This window comes from Ascaphus truei, chromosome 22 (assembly GCF_040206685.1).
Source record: "Ascaphus truei isolate aAscTru1 chromosome 22, aAscTru1.hap1, whole genome shotgun sequence".
NCBI lineage: Eukaryota > Metazoa > Chordata > Amphibia > Anura > Ascaphidae > Ascaphus > Ascaphus truei.
This window is the reverse complement of record NC_134504.1, coordinates 11,862,998-11,879,928: the sequence shown is the minus strand read 5'-3', so window position 1 is coordinate 11,879,928 and position 16,931 is coordinate 11,862,998. Positions and strand designations below refer to the sequence as shown.

The following is a 16,931-nucleotide window of genomic DNA, read 5'->3' as shown; positions in this document are numbered from 1 at the left end:
CGTTCGGGTTGTCCTCGGCAGCCTGCTTCCTCCTGCAGCTGGTTCCTTACCCCTGTGCCGGCGCGGCTTGCCTCTGGTCGCTCTCCGGTCCTCTGTTTTCCTGGCAGCCTGCCCGATCCGACTCCCGGTGAATCGCTCTGTTCTTTTTATTTCTTGTTCCCCTCCTGCCCTCTTGGTGTTTTGGGGTGGATGTTGTGTTTTTTGGGGTATTATGCAGGGGGCTTTGGGCAGAGCGTCTAACATGCGGCCATTGCCAAGGCCCGCCCACCGGAAGTCCCATAATGTCTTTTTTAAGGATTGGTGCTCAAAATTGTACTCCATATTCAAGGTGTGATCTTACTAATGCTTTGTAAAGGGGCATAATTATGTTTACTTCCCTTCCATCCATTGCCCGTTTGATGCAAGATAAGATCTTGTTTGCCTTTGCAGCTACTGCATGACATTGGGCACTATTGCTAAGCCTGCTGTCTACAAGCACTCCTAAATCCTTCTCCATCAAGGATTCCCCCAATTTATCCCCATTTAATTTCTAATTCACCTGTTTATTCTTGCTTCCCAAATGCATAACCTTACATGTATCTGTATTAAACCTCATCTGCCATTTACCTGCCCACGTTTCCAGTCTCTCCAATTCCTTCTGGAGAGAAATGACATCCTGCTCTAATTCTACTACCTTACTGTGAGGATCGGGGAGTCACGCCGCCTCCGGCGCACTCCCCGCTTACCTCCCTCCACGACTGGGGCTTCTTCTCTTCCTGCGCAGGCCATCAGTCACGGCGCCATCGCCGGGACCAGCTCACGCACACAGCGCACGCACGCATCTCCGCCGCAGACCCCCGCTGCTCGACCGTACACGCTCGCGCCGGCTCTCAACTCTAAATGCACCAACCACGGGCGCCCGCGGCGTGCACGCGGGTACGCGCACGGAGTCACCCTCTAGCCGGAAGGCCCGCCTCCCTACTCCCTGAGAGTATCCCTGCACTGGCACACTGCCCTATCACAATCCTTGCTGGACAAACCCCATGCTCCTGGTTCCTCATTGGACTTCCCCTTCCATTTATACCCAGCTGCCACACTGGCTCATCGGCTGAGCATGAACGCTTGTTACGTTGTTGTTCACCTCATTTCTGCCTCCACAGTCTTGTCTTGCCTTGCTGAACCTTCTTCTGTGTTCCGACCCGGCTTTCCATGAAGAGCCGCACCTCTCCAGACCTGACCTCGGCATTTGAACAAGCGACAACTCTACCTTCTCCAACCCCGACCAAGGCTAATAGTACTTGCAACGTTCCACACCTCTCCTACTCTGACCCCGGCAAGTATATCGACTATCCATACCTCTTCAACCCCGACCCGGCTACCTCGACCAATCCACACTCCAGACGTGCCCTCGCGGCTATGGGTGGCGTTATATCCTTTCCCACCTCAGCACCATGGGTCCGCCTTGTTTGTGGTGAGCACAGCGTGACACTTACACAATTTAGTATCATCAGCAAAGATGGAGACTTTGCTCTCGATGCCAACCTCAAGGTCATTAATAAACAAGTTAAAAAGCAGGGGTCCCAGTACCGATCCCTGAGGTACTCCACTCACGACTTTAGCCCAACCTGAAAAAGTTCCATTTATGACAACCCTCTGTTGTCTGTCCTTCAACCAGTTTTCAATCCAGGTGCATACTGTATATTATTACTGAGTCCAATTTGCTTTATTTTGTACACCAACCTCTTGTGTGGAACCGTACCAAAAGCCTTTGCAAAATCTTAGTAGACCACATCAACTGCATTACCCTGGTCTAAATTCCTACTTACCTCCTCAAAGAAACAAATTAGGTTGGTTTGGCATGATCTATCCTTCATAAATCCATGCTGACTATTACTAATAATTTGGTTTTCCATTAGGTATTCATGAATATTATCCCGTATTAAACCTTCAAGAAGTTTCCCCACTATTGAAGTCCGGCTTACAGGTCTGTAATTCCCCGGTTGTGATCTAGCTCCCTTTTTAAATATAGGCACCACATCTGCTTTACTCCAATCTTGTGGTACTGAGCCTGTGGAAATGGAGTCCTTGAATATTAAATGTAATGGTTTGGCTATTTCTGAGCTTAACTCCTTGAGAACGCTTGGATGTATGCCATCGGGGCCAGGTGCCTTATTTACTCCCATTTTTTCAAGTCGCTTTTGAACTTCTTCCTCAGTTAACCAATTGTTCATTAATATGGAGGTTGTGGCTTCCTCCTGTGGAACTAATATTGAACTTGATTCTTCCCTGGTAAACACAGAGGCAAAGAATTTGTTTAATACCTCAGCTTTTTCTTATCTCCAATAATCTGCCTGCCCATCTCACACTGAAAGGGCCCTATATTTTCTTTTCTCATTTTTTTGTTATTAAGGTACTTAAATAATTCTTTAGGGTTGATCTTACTTTCTATTGCAATCCTTTTTTCATTATCCATTTTTGCTAATTTGATTGCCCTTTTGCAATTTTTGTTACATTCCTTATAATTCTGATACGATGTCTCCGTCCCTTCTGACTTCAAGAATCTAAACACCTGCCTCTTCTTGTCCATTTCCTCCCCTACCTGTTTATTTAGCCACATTGGTTTTGACTTATTTCTTTTAAAAGACTGCCCATTTATCTTCTACATTTTTCCTGCAAAAACATCATCCCAATGTATTCCTTGGAGTTTAGACCTCAGTTTATTAAAATCTGCTTTTCTAAAGTTTAAGGTCTTTGTTGAACCCAAATAATCTGTTTTTTTGATAATTTATTTAAAAAGAGACCATGTTATGATCACTGTTACCCAAATATTCCAGGACTTGAATATTTGTTATTACTTCTACATTGTTTGATATGACCAAATCCAGTATGGCCCCTCTCCTGGTTGGTTCCTCAATAATTTGGGTCTGTGCTCTTAATGGCCAAAATCATAGATAATCTGGTATGAAATCTGTTCCTTTAATGTTGAGATGAGGTGGGAAGGAAGAGGCCACTGTATGATTTATTCTAACAGGAAAACACGTTTAATATGACCGATTTATCACACACCTTACAGCAGCTCAGTTCATTGGGGAAGAAGGTTAAACAAATATGCAGAACTGACAGTATGTAAGTAACAAAATACAGTAGTAACAATTTAATGCACAATAGTAAGGACGTTCCTGACGACCTAATGGGAAGATGGAGGTGGAAAAACTATAGAGAAAAGTAACAAGTCTCTCTCTGTATAAAAAGGGCTCTATGTATCAGAGGGTGAGTGAGCGCTCACCGTCCGGGCCCCGTGCAGCTGCCTCGCAGTTATCCCACCTCTGCCCCCTACGACCTACGCCGATATGCATATATAACTGCGCCCTAACCCCTCCCACATGGTCCATTAATCCATCGCAGACAAACACAGCCGCACCCAAACATGGCACAACTAAGATGAATACATAGACGATGCCTGGCACAGGTATACTTCAGCGCGATTTGCCCCAAAATAACGACTTTGGCGACAACGTTTTTCCTTTGATACACAGAGCCCTAAGATTGTGGCCACTAGGCAAGGCAGAGAAATGGGTATATAGCTGTGTGACGGGAACAATGCTAATTACATTATATAGCAAGAATCTGATGTAATGTCAAGGGCACAACACAAGAGGAGACGGTGCTCTCTAAAGATAGAACAGGACAGAAACTCCATGTGCCCGCACACAGAGAAATATGCCGACATTTATGGCTCCCCAGAGGAACTCTATGTCTAGGTAATGAATTAAAAATGTGTCTATACGATGAAAATGTTCTCATGGAAATTATCAGAGAGTGAGCATCAGCATGCTGTATATACGCGATGTACAACGTGAGCTGCAATGTAATTATACAGCCGCCACTCAAACCAACTGGCTCCAGATTAAAGAAGCTGGTGTCCATTTCTTGTTGTTGATATCTCCTCGCTCAGATTTCTTATTCCTATCATTTGTATTGAGAAAAGCAGGATTTCCGCTCTCAGAAATCGTTAGGAATATAGGAGTTTCAACCCGGAACTTGGACCAAATAGTTTTGAACCTTTTTTGAGTTAGAAGACAGACAGTTCTGTATTACCAAGGTAACAAGGGTGGCATAATGGAAGACGCAATGGCAGGGATCTCAAGTGCAAAATGGGGATGCAAATGTGTGGTTGTTGCAAAATGGTTATTATGAGCATTAAGATGTTGTGACACAGCAATAATGTTGGGACTGCTATAATATTGTGGTTGTGTCTTCACACAGGATCTGATTTGTTTTTGGACGTGTGAGACGGCACCATGGGAGGGGCGGTTGTTGACGATAATCCACCCGGCGTGAAGGCCCCTGATGGCGGGTGGGGGTGGGCCGTACTCTTTGGCTGTTTCGTCATCACTGGATTCTCTTACGCTTTCCCCAAAGCAGTCAGTGTGTTCTTTAAGGAGCTGATCAGGGAGTTTGGCATTGGGTACAGTGACACAGCGTGGATTTCTTCCATCCTACTGGCAATGCTCTATGGAACAGGTGAGTGGTATACGGGCTGCAGCTGGTCATTTATCATACGCATTGAAAACAGATACGGCTTAAAATGCAAACATTTTCTAAATATATAAATCTAGTTAATATATGCTATATACATTATTTTGAGTACATGTGGAACACGTATATTTTCCCTAGTAGAAGAGGCCTGACAAAAATCACAGAATATATTTGACTTGGATAATTTACTGTGTTTAATTAATGAAGATCACACAATTACCTAAAATACTTTTTGTCTTATTGCTACTTTTTAAAATCGGAAGACACGTTCTCGAGTTCATTTTGGGCCCGTGTGTGTATTCAGAGTTTTGGATCTCCACTGTCCAGCTTTTCTCTCCTCTCCCTGTCCACGTGGCGGTCATCTATCGCCCACCTACCGCTACTCATCCCCCTTCTCTCTTTCTCTCTCACTTTGAATCCTGGCTCTCTTTCTCTCCTCTGACTCCCCTGTTGTTCTCCTTGGGGACTTCTTCTCCTTGGGGACTTCAATTGCCATATTGATGACCCCTCTCTCACTCGGGCTTCCCGCTTTCTCACTCTAACCTCTTCTTCTGGCATTCAACAGTGGACTGCAGCCAGCACCCACAAGGATGGCCACTACATAGACCTGGTTTTCACTAAAAACTTTTCTCTCTCTGATTTCTCTATTTCCCGCTTTCCTATCTCTGACCATCACCTCGTCTCATTGTCTCTCTCTCACTTCTCCCCTTCTCCATCTGCATCGTTTCTGCAGAGACCTATGCTCTATTAACCTACCTTTTTTTTTATTCCACTTTACGCTCCTCCATCTCCTCTCTCAGCTCTGGTCCAGACCCTTTCAACCTGGTCAGGAACTACAATTTTGCCCTATCCTCCTCTCTTGATCTAAATGCCCCGCTTTCTCTCGGTCGTTCTCACCCTTCTAAACCGAGACCCTGGCTAAATTTCCCAACGCGCATGCTGCGTTCCTACACTCGTTCCTCTGGAGGAAACCTCACACTCTTGCAGACTTCCTTCACTTCAAATTTATGCTGTCATGTTTCAACTCTGCCCTCTCTCAGGCTAAACAAACCTTCTTTTCTATACTAATCAACACGCATAAGTCTAACCCATGTCGACACTTCTCTGTCTTTGACTCCCTACTCAGACCTCCCTCTGATGCCTGTTTTTCTTCCTTCATCTTACCTCAGGACTTTGCTGACTATTTCAAGGAAAAGGTGGAATCCATACATCAGGACATCCCCTCTGTATCCTCTTCCCATCCTACAGCTCTTCCTAACTCTCCTCCTGCCTTCCTCGACTCTTTTTCCACTATCACAGAGGAGGATGTATTGTTGCTTCTCCCTCTACCACCTGCCCTCTTGACCCCATTCCCTTCATCTCCTAAAAGCTCTTGCCCCTTCTATAATCCCTACACTAACACACATTTTTAACGCCTCCCTCTACTCTGGTACCTTTCCCTCCTCCTTCAAACACGCAACCGTTATACCATTACACAAAAACAGCAATCTTCACCCTACCTATCTTTCTAACAATCGTTCTGTCTCCCTCCTGCCTTTTGCCTCTAAACTCCTTGAACGTCTTGTATTCTCTCACTTGCTGCATTTTCTCACCACCTATTCTCTCCTAGACCCTCTACAATCCGGCTTCTGCACTGCTCACTCCACTGAAACAGCCTTCACCAAATTAACTAATGACCTCCATGCTGCCAAAGACAGAGGTCATTACACTCTGCTCATATTACTTGACCTCTCTGCAGCATTTTATACTGTGGACCACCCTTTTCTCCTTCACATTCTCCATACTCTTGCTATTCGTAACAAAGCTCTATCCTGGATCTCCTCTTACCTCTCCCATCGTACTTTCAGTGTCTCTTTTGCTAACACCTCCTCCTCTATCGATCTCTTTGTGGGGGTCCCCCAGGGCTCTGTCCTGGGACCTCTTCTCTTTTCTCTTTACACACTCTCTCTAGGTGACCTATTCACATCTCTTGGGTTCAAATATCACCTCTATGCTGATGACACTCAAATATACTTTGCAACCCCTGACCTATACCTGCTGTACAGACCAAAGTTTCTGAATGTCTCTCTGGAAAATCAGCCTGGATGGCCCTCCGCCGACTTAAACTTAACATGGCTAAAACAGAGCTCCTCATATTTCCTCCCAAACCTGGCCCGACTACCTCCTTCCACATTACTGTTGGAAGTACTACAGTATCATTCACCCAGTAGCCCAAGCACGCTGCCTAGGGCTCACACTCGACTCCTCTCTCTCATTCTCCACTCACATTCAAAAGGTAGCTAAAACCTGTAGTTTTTCCTCCGCAATATTACAAAGATACGCCCTTTCCTCTGTTGCTCAACTGCTAAAACTCTGACTCAGGCCCTCATACTCACTCTTCTCAATTACTGTAACCTCCTGCTGTCCGGCCTTCCTGCCTCTCACCTGCCTCCCCTACAATCTATCCTAAATGCTGCTGCCAGAATCACTCTACTCTTTCCTAAATCTGTCTCAGCATCTCCCCTCCTGAAATCCCTCTCCTGGCTTCCTATCAAATCACGTATCTCACACTCCATTCTCCTCCTCACTTTTAAAGCTTTACACTCTTCTGCTCCTCCTTACATCTCAGCCCTAATTTCTCGCTATGCACCATCCCGACTCTTGCGTTCTGTTCAAGGATGTCTTCTCTCCACCCCCTTTGTATCTAAAGCCCTCTCCCACCTTAAACCTTTCTCACTGACTGCCCCACACCTCTGGAATGCCCTTCCCCAAAATATCTGACTAGCACCCTCTCTATCCACATTTACGACCCACCTTAAAACACACCTGCTTAAGGAAGCATATGAGTAGCTCCATGGCTGATAATAACACCTCGCACATTAACCTTGACCCCTTGCAGACGCACTTACCAGAACGCCCTCCATCTGTCTCTATACGTTCTTCCTACCAACCAACTAGATTGTAAGCTCTTTGGAGCAGGGACTCCTTTTCCTAAATGTTTTCCTAAACTTTTATGTCTGAAGCACGTCTCCCCTTTATGTGTTATTTGTATTATTTGTTATTTATATGATTGTCACGTGTATTACTGCTGTGAAGCGCTACGTACATTAATGGCGCTATGTAAATAAAGACATACACACATACATACACATACATACATACACATACATACATACATACAACGTAAAGCAGAGTCTATTATGTCATAATGAGCTCCTTTGGCATATGATAACGGTGAGCGGAGGTGTATTATTGTACCTGCGGATTGTACATTCTGTAGAAATGAGTCAGTGCTTAACGAGGTATCACTTGGTGGGTGCCGATTGCCTGCAATGCACCCATTAGTTTCCATATTTCATTGTTCACACACATGTAGTGAAGTCCCTGTCATCACATTAGAAAACATTTACATGCCTACATCTGCTTCTTAACTCACCGAAACCGGAGTAGATCGCTGCAGCCCTCCTGGAAATACTTGGAATTGGAGTACAAGTTGGTGCTGTTTAGATATAAAAACAAGACCCTTACCGCACAGATTCATTGGGTTTTGTTGTTTCTCTTTGCCGAGGTCCCCTGTGCAGCATCTGTGTGAATCGCTTCGGCTGCCGCCCCGTTATGTTGGTCGGAGGTCTCTTTGCCTCTCTTGGAATGATATGTGCTTCATTTTGCACCAGCATCATTACTATCTACCTCACTGCCGGTGTCATCACAGGTGAGCTATGTACTGTACATCACACGGTGTATCTCTCCGTAGGCTGATAAACATTAAATACATGTATCTATTCAGTTGAGAAGAATTGCACACATGTTAAGGATCCGCAATGCTGTCCCTTGTTCTGTCATTTCATTAGAAACACATCACAGTCCAGGTCAGGAATCCTAATTTGCGCACCATAAACTTGCGATAACATGGTAGGAAATAAATATATTTGTCATATGTTTTGCCACTTAATAAGACGTACCTTGCAATGCAGAACTTGCACTGTCCTCTCCATGGGGCTAATTCAAAATACCCCAAGGTATGCATGTGTGTAAATGTGGCTATAGAAAGAATACCTTATACAGCTCAACCCCGTTATAGCGCGATCCGCTAAAACGCGAATCCGCTTATAACGCGGTGCAAGCGCGGCTCCCGATCTTCGTATTTCTGAATACTTTACAACACGATTGTTGGGGTATGTTAAATACTTTATTGTACAATGCATACAATTGTACATTATTTCTAACGCGATCCGCTTATAACGCGACGTGATTCTTTGGATCCCAAGCGCAGCGTTATAAGGGGGTTGATCAGTAATAGCTAACTGATATTATTATTAAAATGTGTTTTCCTCAGGCTTATCATGCAATAAATAGGCACGAAAAGTATTTCTACCCCTCATCAGATTTGTTTCCTCTCTGGGCTGACAAGGTAGCACCATTTGCTCCAGACTGTGCGGCTACGCTTAGCTTTCCATTGTAATCTGCAGAGGTGTCTTCATGCTCACGCTTTCTGGGAGCGCAGCTAAAGAAGTCCCAAGTCACCATAACGTTAGAACATGGCATTTTCATTTGTATCAGCATGTCATGCCTTGCTGAAGGGGTGTTACCTTACAGATGTTACTTGTGACTCGGTTCCCCCTGATAACACCACATGTCGCAATTTAACAGGTTGCACAGGATTCACTGACCATGCTGGTGCAGAAAATCCCAATATATTCCACCAGAGGGAACAATGATGCATTTGCACTTGTGTATGTCGCACCCCTCTGCTAACACGCGTGCTGGAGGTTCACCATTTATCAAGAGTAAATGAAAGATTACAGATTACGATTGCTAGTAATAAATGTAGAAATAATCAGACCACATAGTCTCCCCTCATTTAGACTCTCACGGTGTGCATATAGTTCAGTATCCGTCCTGGAGTGGTGCAGTCTCAGGCTGGGATTTTAATAGGCCCCATGATTGTTCTTCATACTGTTATGGCACATGAGCTTTAAAACTCCCATCCTTTTTAGAGTTAACAATCTCTGTGTTGTGTACATCATGTGCTTGCAAACAGTTGTATACCTTATGCTTAGCTAAAGCATTTTTATTCTCTTACTGTATTTTTACCAATCCCCTCTGCTGGAAGGCGGTTCCATGCAGCCACTGCTAGTCCGAGAAAGGCATGTTATCCTGTTTTTCCCTGATGATTGCACCATGTATCTCCAGCTCATGAGCGTTTGTTCTGTTGTATTATGCCCTGCCTGTGGCTTAGTAATCAGGAGGTATTTGAAAGCTTCTACCATGTCGCCTCCATTCTCCTTTCTTCAAAGTATTTGTTGATGGAAGATGCCGCTCTCCGTAATGTCCACTCAATCTTTGTTTTGTCTTAGGTTTGGGTCTGGCACTGAATTTCCAACCCTCGCTTATCATGTTAAATCGATACTTTGATAAGCGCCGACCATTGGCAAACGGGCTGGCTGCGGCAGGAAGCCCGGTGTTCCTCTGTGCCCTGTCTCCACTTGGACAAATACTGCAGTACGAATTTGGCTGGCGCGGTGGCTTTCTGATATTGGGTGGGTTACTCCTCAATTGCTGTGTTTGTGGAGCCCTAATGAGACCACTGGAACCCCCAAAGAAAGATGAAGAGAATGTCAAAGAAATAAAAGCAACTAAACCTAAAAAACTTATTGACTTCAGTGTCTTCAAGGATCGTGGGTTTGTCATTTACACCATAGCTGCTTCCATTATGGTTTTAGGACTATTTGTGCCACCAGTGTTCGTGGTCAGTTATGCCAAGGACATGGGTGTCTACGACACAAAGGCAGCGTTTCTCCTCTCGGTTCTTGGATTTGTTGATATATTCGCACGCCCCACATGCGGTGTTATCGCAGGCCTGAAGTGGGTTCGACCGCACTGTGTCTACCTATTTGGCTTTGCTATGGTTTTTAACGGTTTTACCGACTTGATGGGCTCCATGGCAGATTCCTATGGGGGGCTGGTGGTCTTTTGCATTTTCTTTGGCATTTCCTATGGGATGGTCGGGGCCTTGCAGTTTGAGGTTCTGATGACTATTGTTGGCACACACAAGTTCTCCAGTGCGATTGGGTTGGTGCTTCTGGCAGAGGCTTTGGCTGTTCTCATTGGGCCACCTTCAGCAGGTAAATATTTAGATTTTATTTAAATATTAAAACCATCACTCGTGTTAGCATATTTTATTTGTTTGCAATATCTGAAATACTCAATCTTCATTGCATATAACAAAGCTTGTTATGAAATCCACACATTTTATCCTTGCACTTCTTCAATTGTTATTTATTTCAAGCATTAAATATTTAACAGTAACATGAATTATAAAACAAAACTGCAATTAACTACATGTAGAAGTTCTTCTGCATTCGGAAGAGCACGTTCAGGTTGAGGCGCTATATACAGCTTAAACACCAGAGATACCTTTTCTGCTATATAATCATATTGTGCATCTTTTCCCCCGATTAAAACTTTTGTCAATTTGCAGGGAAAATCTTGGATTACACAGGAACATATATGTTTGTATTTATCATCGCTGGAGTTGAAGTTACGATCTCTGCATGTGTCCTGGTAATTGGGAATTTCTTCTGCATAAAGAAAAAAACCGACGAGCCCAAATGTAAAGAAGAGGCCGCGGAAATACAGGAACTGACCGCAGCAAAAGACAAGATGCCCGGAAATACCAAAGTGGATTCTGCCGACGCAGAACAATTCTTAAAAGACGAGAGGGAAACCAATGGCGAAGTTGTAACTAACCCAGAGACGTGCGTGTGAAGAGCGGTTGAAACTGTAGGCTACTGTTATTTATTGGGTTAGTGGAAGCCGGGTCTGTGCCAAGTATTGGTCATTTGAAATGTATTCAGAAACTGAATTTGTAAATGACAAATATTTTGTTATGCAGATGCAGTGCAGGGAGAGAGAGGATGAATGACCATTTCAAATGATGTGACGGAAGTTGTTTAAATTGTAGCTAAAATAAAATGTAAACTGTTTGTAATCACCCATCATGCGTTCTGCATGTTTGGGGAGAAATCTGGGACGTGTAAAGGTTTATGTATGGTTTAGCTTCTAGCATCAACTGTTTCAGTCCCAACAGTTCAGTGTGTGTGTGTGTGTGTGTGTGTGTGTGTGATGTTTTATTTATGGAATATTCTTTATAAAAACGCATTTTGTGGTACCTAATTTTAGTTTTTTTTATTTTGTATTGTGCTGAAATGTGAGTAAATGGAATAAAAAACGGTTACAAAAATATATTTCGGCAAACAGGATGGAAAATGGGTGCAAAAAAACATCAGTTGCATCAAACATTTTTTTTTTATTCCGTCTTAACTGAATCTTGACAATATTTGAATTTCCTTATTTACTTTTTCGTAGCTGTTGGTGGTCAATAGTTAGGTAGAATTGTATTCTAAGGCTATAGTTCCTTTGTGAATATAACAGAATATAAAAAAACATGCTTTGTTTCTGAAACCGAGAAACGCAAAACAAAGCGCCCAGAATCCAATTGTCAAGATGCAATCAATGTACTGATAACAAATATATCGAAACAAATAAAAAACATAAAGCACAAGATAAAAGCACAACGCAGAACAGTATAACTGTTTATCCATTTAACAATTGAAAACAACCAGCGCCTCTAATAAAATGATTTGGGGAATATAATCTGACCAAGTAGAGAGTCCAGTCACGGTTACCAAACAGCCCTGAGGGGGGGTCTTGAATGAAGTCTCACATAAAAAAAACAAACAAACAAAAACAACAACAAAAAGACAAAGAAAAAGATCATAGTGTAACCCCTAAAATATAGACATAAAAATTCAAACACTTACAAAGATTAACTAAATGGTTAATACAATTTAATAAAATATGACAAAAAAAATGGTATAAATGACAAACAATTGTCCATTAAGCTTGGGACACAGATTAGAACAGGAACATCCAACAGGGGTAAAATTAAAATCCTACTTACAGCAAAGCTGATAGTTAAAAGCCCATAGAATATATCTCCTATCTCCCTGGATGGGGAAACCTCCACGGGGATTGTTGATTTGTGTTGGTCATTTTTGCCTAGGCGGCCTCACTTTATAAGTAAAGTTTTTTTAAGTTTTTTTTAGTAATTACTGTAACAATAACATTGTTATTCATCTCACATTAGCATTAGCGCTGTAAACACCTTTTCTCTCTTTTTTTCATGTTTAACCATTTAGTTACCAGGGGCCAGTGAAATGAAAGTTTTTTTTTTTTTTGCAATTGTTAAATTGGGAAATTCCGCTTTTAAAGTGGAATAAGAAATCAGGGGGCGGAGGGACGAGACGCCCACCTCCTTTACCTGGAAGTTCAGAGGATTTGGGATGTTAAAGAGCCCACTGGTGAGCGCAAAAGGGTTTCCACATCCAACATTGAATTTGGAGCCAGAACCCCTGACTCTGGAGTAAGGGGCCCACAGGTTCCTCCTCACTGCTCTGTCCTTAGGGGCCCTCAGGTTCCTCCTCACTGCTCTGTCCTTAGGGGCCCTCAGGTTCCTCCTCACTGCTCTGTCCTTAGGGGGCCACATGTTCCTCTCCTCACTGCTCTGTCCTTAGGTGCCCACAGGTTCCTCTCACTGCTCTGTCCTTAGGGGCCCTCAGGTTCCTCCTCACTGCTCTGTCCTTAGGGGGGCACAGGTTCCTCTCCTCACTGCTCTGTCCTTAGGGGGCCACAGGTTCCTCCTCACTTCTCTGTCCTTAGTGGGCCACAGGTTCCTCTCCTCACTGCTCTGTCCTTAGGGGCCCACAGGTACCTCTCACTGCTCTGTCCTTAGGGGCCCACAGGTTCCTCACTGCTCTGTCCTTAGGGGGCCACAGGTTCCTCCTCACTTCTCTGTCCTTAGTGGCCCACAGGTTCCTCTCCTCACTGCTCTGTCCTTAGGAGCCCACAGGTTCCTCACTGCTCTGTCCTTAGGGGCCCACAGGTTCCTCACTGCTCTGTCCTTAGGGGCCCACAGGTTCCTCACTGCTCTGTCCTTAGGGGCCCACAGGTACCTCTCCTCACTGCTCTGTCCTTAGGGGCCCACTGGTTCCTCTCCTCACTGCTCTGTCCTTAGGGGCTCACAGGTTCCTCTCCTCACTGCTCTGTCCTTAGGGGCCCACAGGTTCCTCCTCACTGCTCTGTCTTTAGGGGCCCACAGGTTCCTCTCCTCACTGCTGTCCTTAGGGGCCCACAGGTTCCTCACTGCTCTGTCCTTAGGGGCCCACAGGTTCCTCACTGCTCTGTCCTTAGGGGCCCACAGGTTCCTCTCCTCACTGCTCTGTCCTTAGGGGCCCACAGGTTCCTCCTCACTGCTCTGTCCTCAGGGGCCCACAGGTTCCTCACTGCTGTCCTTAGGGGCCCACAGGTCCCCCCTCACTGCTCTGTCCTTAGGGGCCCACAGGTTCCTCTCCTCACTGCTCTGTCTTTAGGGGCCCACAGGTTCCTCTCCTCACTGCTCTGTCCTTAGGGGCCCACAGGTTCCTCCTCACTGCTCTGTCATTAGGGGCCCACAGGTTCCTCTCCTCGCTGCTCTCTCCCTAGGGGCCCACAGGTTCCTCTCCTCACTGCTCTGTCCTTAGGGGCCCACAGGTACCTCTCCTCACTGCTCTGTCCTTAGGGGCCCACAGGTTCCTCTCCTCACTGCTCTGTCCTTAGGGGCCCACAGGTTCCTCCTCACTGCTGTCCTTAGGGGCCCACAGGTTCCTCACTGCTCTGTCCTTAGGGGCCCACAGGTTCCCCCTCACTGCTCTGTACTTAGGGGCCCACAGGTTCCTCTCCTCACTGCTCTGTCCTTAGGGGCCCACAGGTTCCTCTCCTCACTGCTCTGTCCTTAGGTGCCCACAGGTTCCTCCTCACTGCTCTGTCTTTAGGGGCCCACAGGTTCTGCTCCTCACTGCTCTGTCCTTAGGGGGCCACAGGTACCTCTCCTCACTGCTCTGTCCTTAGGGGCCCACTGGTTCCTCCTCACTGCTCTGTCCTTAGGGGCCCACAGGTTCCTCTCCTCACTGCTCTGTCCTTAGGGGCCCACAGGTTCCTCACTGCTCTGTCCTTAGGGGCCCACAGGTTCCTCCTCACTGCTCTGTCCTCAGGGGCCCACAGGTTCCTCACTGCTGTCCTTAGGGGCCCACAGGTCCCCCCTCACTGCTCTGTCCTTAGGGGCCCACAGGTTCCTCTCCTCACTGCTCTGTCTTTAGGGGCCCACAGGTTCCTCTCCTCACTGCTCTGTCCTTAGGGGCCCACAGGTTCCTCCTCACTGCTCTGTCATTAGGGGCCCACAGGTTCCTCTCCTCGCTGCTCTCTCCTTAGGGGCCCACAGGTTCCTCTCCTCACTGCTCTGTCCTTAGGGGCCCACAGGTACCTCTCCTCACTGCTCTGTCCTTAGGGGCCCACAGGTTCCTCTCCTCACTGCTCTGTCCTTAGGGGCCCACAGGTTCCTCCTCACTGCTGTCCTTAGGGGCCCACAGGTTCCTCACTGCTCTGTCCTTAGGGGCCCACAGGTTCCCCCTCACTGCTCTGTACTTAGGGGCCCACAGGTTCCTCTCCTCACTGCTCTCTCAGGGGCCCACAGGTTCCTCTCCTCACTGCTCTGTCTTTAGGGGCCCACAGGTTCTGCTCCTCACTGCTCTGTCCTTAGGGGGCCACAGGTACCTCTCCTCACTGCTCTGTCCTTAGGGGCCCACAGGTTCCTCTCCTCACTGCTCTGTCCTTAGGGGCCCACAGGTTCCTCACTGCTCTGTCCTTAGGGGCCCACAGGTTCCTCTCCTCACTGCTTTGTCTTTAGTGGCATTAAGGATTTTTCAGCCTAAAAGGTTTGGTTGATTAGTGTGGCTTGATCACCCGCACTGTGCGCTGACAGTCACATTACTTCGGGTCGGTATTCATGCACTTTCCCCCAATACTTATTCCACTTTAAAAGCGGAATTTCCCAAGGTCCAATTCTGCTTAACAATTGCAAAAAAAACCCTTTAATTTCAGTGGCCCCTGCTCAGTTTCAATCCAATACATAGTGGTAACTAAATGCTTAAAACACATATACTGTTCTGCATTGTGCTTTCATCTTGTGTTTTATTATGTTTTTTATTTGTTTTAATATATCCATCATCAGTAAATTGATTGCATTTGGACAATTCAGCATTTTCTTTGTTGCTTTTCTCTGTTCCAATTTACCCATTGGTCTGTCTGTCCTCAAGCGTAGCAAATGAATCCAGAGGTCTATGTGTGCGTTTAAAGTCCGTGGGAAACTGGGGCTCTCAAAAGTTAGCCAGCAGAGGGAGGAAAGACCAACCAAGTCACCACGCCATATAATAAATATATGTGTGTATATAAGAGAAAAAACCCGATTCTGTCCAATAATGGTATGCCACCAATATAGGAGGTTATCAGTCTGAGGGGATCCAATAACAGTTGGTATTTGATAAGATGGCGTCTGCCTGGCCTTACTGTCACTCAGAGCAACATCCAGGAATATGAAATGAAGGATGCCCAGCATTCTTATTGCAACATAGAGTCCCCCAAACTGACTGAACCGGGGGCTCACGATTGCTATGTAAAGAATGAATCCTTGTCCCCCAAATCTGTCCCCACAGGGGCAGGCTTTTCCGCTGTGCCGTCTGCGATGTTGCTTCTTCAGCACAAAAAGGAAAAAAAACAAACAAATAACGAGGAAGAGGGCAGCTCCAAAAATAAAAAAGTTTATTTGGCCAATAACAGGAAGACCCAGCTATTGGCCAAATAAACTTTAATATTTCTTGAGTTGCCCTCTTCCCCGTTATTTGTTGTGCTCGTGCCTCACAGTTTTTTTTCTTTCTGTGTGTGTTGTGTGTTTAACACTCATTTTTTCCCTTTCACTCTTAGTAGATTCATTTTTATATGTGATTCGACACTTAATATATTCACATGTTTAATTAGTTCACTTTGCCGTTGCACTCATTTACCTTGAGCACACGTTTTATATCATGTTTGCATATTAAATACATTTAGGTAATAGTTATAGTTCTAATCACTTTATTTATATTTAAGTTTTATATATACACATTTTTATATTTATTATTGCTACTGTATATTAGCGCACCTCACATTTTTTTTTTTAAAACATCCACATGTTATTTGGAAATCTATGATTCAATGCTCGGTGTCACGGAACGTAATGCTTCTCTGTCACGGAACGTATTGCTTCTCTGTCACGGAACGTATTGCTTCTCTGTCACAGAACGTATTGCTTCTCTGTCACAGAACGTAGTGCTTCTCTGTCACAGAACGTACTGCTTCTCTGTCACAGAACGTAATGCTTCTCTGTCACAGAACGTATTGCTTCTCTGTCACAGAACGTAGTGCTTCTCTGTCACAGAACGTAATGCTTCTCTGTCACAGAACGTAATGCTTCTCTGTCACAGAACGTATTGCTTCTCTGTCACAGAACGTAGTGCTTCTCC

General features: G+C 45.2%; 1 protein-coding gene across 4 annotated transcripts in view; it reads left to right on the top strand.

Moving 5' to 3' along the window:
* The window catches only part of SLC16A3 (solute carrier family 16 member 3), a 140,938-nt gene extending 124,453 nt beyond the window's left edge, over window positions 1-16,485 (top strand). For 3 of the 4 annotated variants that reach the window (XM_075579986.1, XM_075579983.1, XM_075579984.1), the window contains exons 2-5: window positions 4,246-4,503; window positions 8,066-8,209; window positions 9,855-10,622; window positions 10,979-16,485. In XM_075579986.1, coding sequence (XP_075436101.1) covers window positions 4,281-4,503; window positions 8,066-8,209; window positions 9,855-10,622; window positions 10,979-11,265 — 1,422 coding nt within the window. In that variant the 5' untranslated portion in view covers window positions 4,246-4,280 and the 3' untranslated portion in view covers window positions 11,266-16,485. Of the gene's footprint in view, window positions 1-1,940; window positions 1,964-4,245; window positions 4,504-8,065; window positions 8,210-9,854; window positions 10,623-10,978 lie in introns of those variants that run through there. The other variant, XM_075579985.1, reaches the window with a different exon arrangement.
* The last annotated feature ends 446 nt before the right edge of the window (window positions 16,486-16,931 follow it).